This window comes from Octopus bimaculoides, chromosome 2 (genome assembly GCF_001194135.2).
Source record: "Octopus bimaculoides isolate UCB-OBI-ISO-001 chromosome 2, ASM119413v2, whole genome shotgun sequence".
NCBI classification, from domain to species: domain Eukaryota; kingdom Metazoa; phylum Mollusca; class Cephalopoda; order Octopoda; family Octopodidae; genus Octopus; species Octopus bimaculoides.
Genome location: NC_068982.1, coordinates 133,310,784 through 133,315,141, shown reverse-complemented (window position 1 = coordinate 133,315,141; position 4,358 = coordinate 133,310,784). Strand labels below are relative to the sequence as shown.

At 35.8% G+C, this 4,358-nt stretch overlaps 1 protein-coding gene across 3 annotated transcripts in view; it reads left to right on the top strand.

Annotated features, from left to right (window-relative positions):
* The window catches only part of LOC106880131 (rhomboid-related protein 4), a 15,370-nt gene extending 11,257 nt beyond the window's left edge, over nt 1-4,113 (top strand). For all 3 annotated transcript variants that reach the window (XM_052965610.1, XM_014929953.2, XM_014929952.2), the window contains 2 exons: nt 1,479-1,673; nt 2,779-4,113. In XM_052965610.1, the coding sequence (XP_052821570.1) occupies nt 1,479-1,612 (134 nt within the window). In that variant the 3' untranslated portion in view covers nt 1,613-1,673; nt 2,779-4,113. The remainder of the gene's footprint in view (nt 1-1,478; nt 1,674-2,778) is intronic.
* Nucleotides 4,114-4,358: the final 245 nt, after the last annotated feature.

Sequence of the window (4,358 nt, the reverse complement as noted above, 5' to 3'; positions counted from 1 at the left end):
GGCACATAAAAGACACCATTTCGAGCGTGGCCGTTGCCAGTATCGCCTGACTGGCCTTCGTGCGGGTGACACGTAAAAGCACCCACTACACTCTCTGAGTGGTTGGCGTTAGGAAGGGCATCCAGCTGTAGAAACCCATGCTAGCATGGAAAGCGGACGTTAAACGATGATGATATATATATATCATCGTTTTCCATGTTGGCATGGGTTGGACAGTTTGATAGGAGCTGGCCAGCTGGGAGTTGCTCAGATTTCTATTGTGTTTTGTGGCATGATTTCTATGGCTGGATGCCCTTCGTAACACCAAGCACTTCACAGAGTGTGCTGGGTGCTTTTTATGTGCCACTGGCATGGGTGTACTTATACAGTACTGGCACAAATGCATTTTTATGTGGTACTGGCACCTGTAAAAGAACAAGCCACTATGTATGGATTACAGAGATTTTACATGACTTGGTGTGTCTTCTCAAGTAAAATTGCTGCCATTCATACATATGGACTTGTCCCTTTACAGGTGCTGTGCAAATGCACCTGTGATGTATATGCATGTGTGGGTGTGTATTTAATCATCCAGTGAAGACAAAGAATGAGTTTAGCTCATTATTATTTTGGTACTACTCTGTTTCTATGCTATTGCATGATTTCATGTGAAAAGTTATACAATATTTGCAGTTGATTATATTGGAGTTGCACTTTATCCGACTGGCATCAAGAGGTGTGCTCTTTACATATATGCATAATGTAAAAAGTCACTCAGACAAATTTTCAGGGAAAACAAAAATGCAGAAAAACAACAGATACAGACAAGCGCTACCCTTCATCAGTTGTCAACCAAATGTCATAATTTTGACACCGTCTGACCATATTGTCCATTTTGCGATGTCAGCTGGGATATAAGTGAGAGGATATGATAGATAAACAAGGACAGAAATAAAATTGATGTTGACTGAATAGTAAAGAGAGATAGGTTATGAAAAGAACATCACCATCATCATCATCATATGTCTGTTTTCCATTCTGGTATGGATTGGATTGTTTGACAGGAGCTGGTAAGCTGGTGGGGCTGCACCTGGCTCCCGTCATCTGTTACGGTATGGTATGGTTTCTATGGCTGGATACCCTTCTTAACCTCAACTACTTTATAGAATGTACTGCCTGCTTTTTATCTGGCATCAACTTGGGTGCTTCTTATATGACGTTAGTACAGGTGCTTTTTATGTGATACCAGCATGGGTAGCCAATATAAATGTTGGTTGGTTGATTATAATGCTAATCAAGTTAGTGGTCCTCTCGCTCCCAAACCCACAATCTTACAGCTATAAATCCAACACCTGAAATATGAGGCAGTATAAGAATGAAAGTTAATACTTCTTAGTGTTATATTGTTGTATGAGAATGTTAGTGAATCTTTTACTATGTTATGGTGTTAATATTGTGTTAATTTAGTAAACACTTCACATTATTTTCTTTTGTTGCAGATCAAAGAAGTGAGAGTGAGCAAGAAAATACATATTCTGGTAATAGATATAATCAATATCCTGGTTACCAACCGCATTATGATGCTTATCAGTCTCCATATACACCATATGGGTTCCGCCAAAGAAGGTTCTGAAGATATTAAAGAAGAGACACTCTTAATGACAATCTCCTGTTCGTTGAGATCTGCTTTTTGGGTAATTGTGCAATTTATTTTCAACTTGTTAGGAATTTTTTCATATATGGGGACACACCTCTTTTTTACCAAGTCCTTCCTTTCCAGGACTGAGACCCTTTGGCATTCGTTCCTCCAACCATGCTTTCACTGCACCTGTTCATGCTGAATATGGTTTGCTGGGAGAGCCTGCACGGTTGTGGGAATTGCCTTCACCTCTCCTCTGACTGGTTTCATCATCATCACCTTTGTTTTAACATCTACTTTTCTATACCTGCTTGAGTCAGACAAAATTCATTCAGGCAGATCTTCTATGGCTGGTTGCCCATCATTGTCACCAACCCACACCTGTTTCCAAGCAAGATAATATTTCTCCATAGCCAGACATGTTTCCACAGAATTTTGGAAACAGCTTACATGGTTGTTATTTGTTTACAACTATCATGTAATTTCAAGACAAAGAAATACAATCACACACACACACACAATGGGCTTCTTTCAGTTTCTGTCTACCAAATACACTCAAAGCTTTCGTCAGACTGGACCTTAGAAGGCACTTGTATAGTAGGATTGAACCCGAAAGCAACTGGTTGAGAAGAGAACATTCTGGCCATGCTAGGATTTAGTTAAACAAATTGACCTCATTAGTAATTTTTTAAAGTCCATTTGTACTTTTAAGTACTTTTGTCAGTTTCTTTTGCTGAACTACTAAGTTGCAAGGACGTAAACAAATCAACACTGGTTGTGAAACTGAGACAACAAAGACACACACACACGCACGCGCGCGCGATGAGTTTCTGGACAATTTCTGTCTACCAAATTTCACTCACAAGATACTGATCGGCCTTGGGTTATAGTAGAAGACACTTGCCCAAGTTGAACCTGAAACGTGGTTGCCGAGTGAGCTTCTTAATCACACAGATATGTCTATGCTGACCATTAAATGATGCAGTGGGACTAGTCTTTATTTTACAGTTTGTTGAATTAAACCATGTAGAACAATGCTTCCTAACCATATTTTTTTACTGCTGTTCTTTTTGTTTTTAACTAATACATTTTCAATTTCACCTTGTTACAATTCAATGCCCCTCAATTTTTTTTTATTTATTTATTTTATTTATTTGCAGATTGTGCCAGAAGATCTTCAGAGTATTTCGTATTTTTAAAGCTGATCTCCATGTTAAAAGAAATGCAACGTGCTTATTTCCCCTATACTATTAAATTCATGTTTTGGCCCTCCTATTACAAACAAATATTGGAATTCAAATGAAACTGTGTACACATCAAACTCTGAATTACATTATTATGCATTGCGCGCACGCACGCACACACACACACAATTACTTCCCCTCCCTCCCTCTCTAAATTGTATGTGCTTATATATGTTTTGGAGATATACTTACCAGGCTAGTGATCTGAGACTGTTTTAAAAATAAAGCAATTGCAATGTAAAAGATACATTTTAGCTTTTGCAAAACATGCAAAAAATGCTAACTTCATTTAAACATTTATTATTTTGTGTTAAAATTTTCCTGACACTAACTGCAGCGGGATCATGAGTGTCCCAGATTGCATTTGGCTTGATGAAAATTTTGACACCAATTAATATATGTCTGTGGGGGTTAACAGTTTTTATGTGATTTTGAATTTCTAATATGTGTCCTTCATACTGTAATGGTGTTCCTTATACATGCATGCATGCATACATATATACGTCTGTGCATGCATGCATGCATAGTAAAATATCATTTAATTAACGTTTTTGGTTGATTGTATGCATTAGTGGATTGAAAAGAATTTTGTTAAAGAAATCCACAGATGTGTAGTGTTTGCCAGAAAATTGATTGAATGAAACCCTGGTCAGACATGTAATCTTGCTTATCTTACAAGACTCTATAAGTTAAACACTTTATGTGTATGTGTGTACCACACAAGCACACACATGAAACAAATACATGCATACGTATGTATGTAGTTATCACTGCTATTTGTTTCTAAAACTTAATTTCAAATTAAAATTGAAAACGGAAAAAAACATTTTTGAATGTTTTATTTATTTTTATAATAACGTTCCTTTGAAATTACTAAAAACAATTCTGATATATAAAAGTGAAAACAATAGGATAAAATTCCTGTCTTTAACAAAGTGTTCCTCTAAAACATTTTGATGTATTTTGCTCAAATTTTCAAGAAAATTTATTACTAAAAAATAAAAAAAAAATGTTATTTTTATGTGTAGCTTATTTAAAAAAGTTAAAAACTTGTAAAAAGAGGTATGGTTTCCCTTAGATTTTAACTGTGCAAACTTGAATGAAATTTAGCAGTACCCACACCCACCTTTTTATTTTAATTTTGCTTTATTTGTATATTGGTATCTTATACTGTTACATCTTATTACTTGAATGTTTTGTCTTGTAATCTATTGTCATTAAAATATACCCTATTTTCTGAATTATTTTAAATTATTTTGTTTTGTTATGATTTCTGGTTGTAACCTGTTCTCTTTACTTCATTCTTTTTTGTTGCTTATTTGTCCTTGGAAAAGGCAAGTTTCTTTGTTTTTACATCAATTTATTTTCCCTGCTAGCAGAGGTTAAAGAAATATATATTTGAGTCCTTGCTCTACCTGTCACCAACCCTTAGCTGTTTACCTGCATTTCAAGTAAGGCCAGCAGTCAAACCCTTGACAGAACAAATAATCACTGAT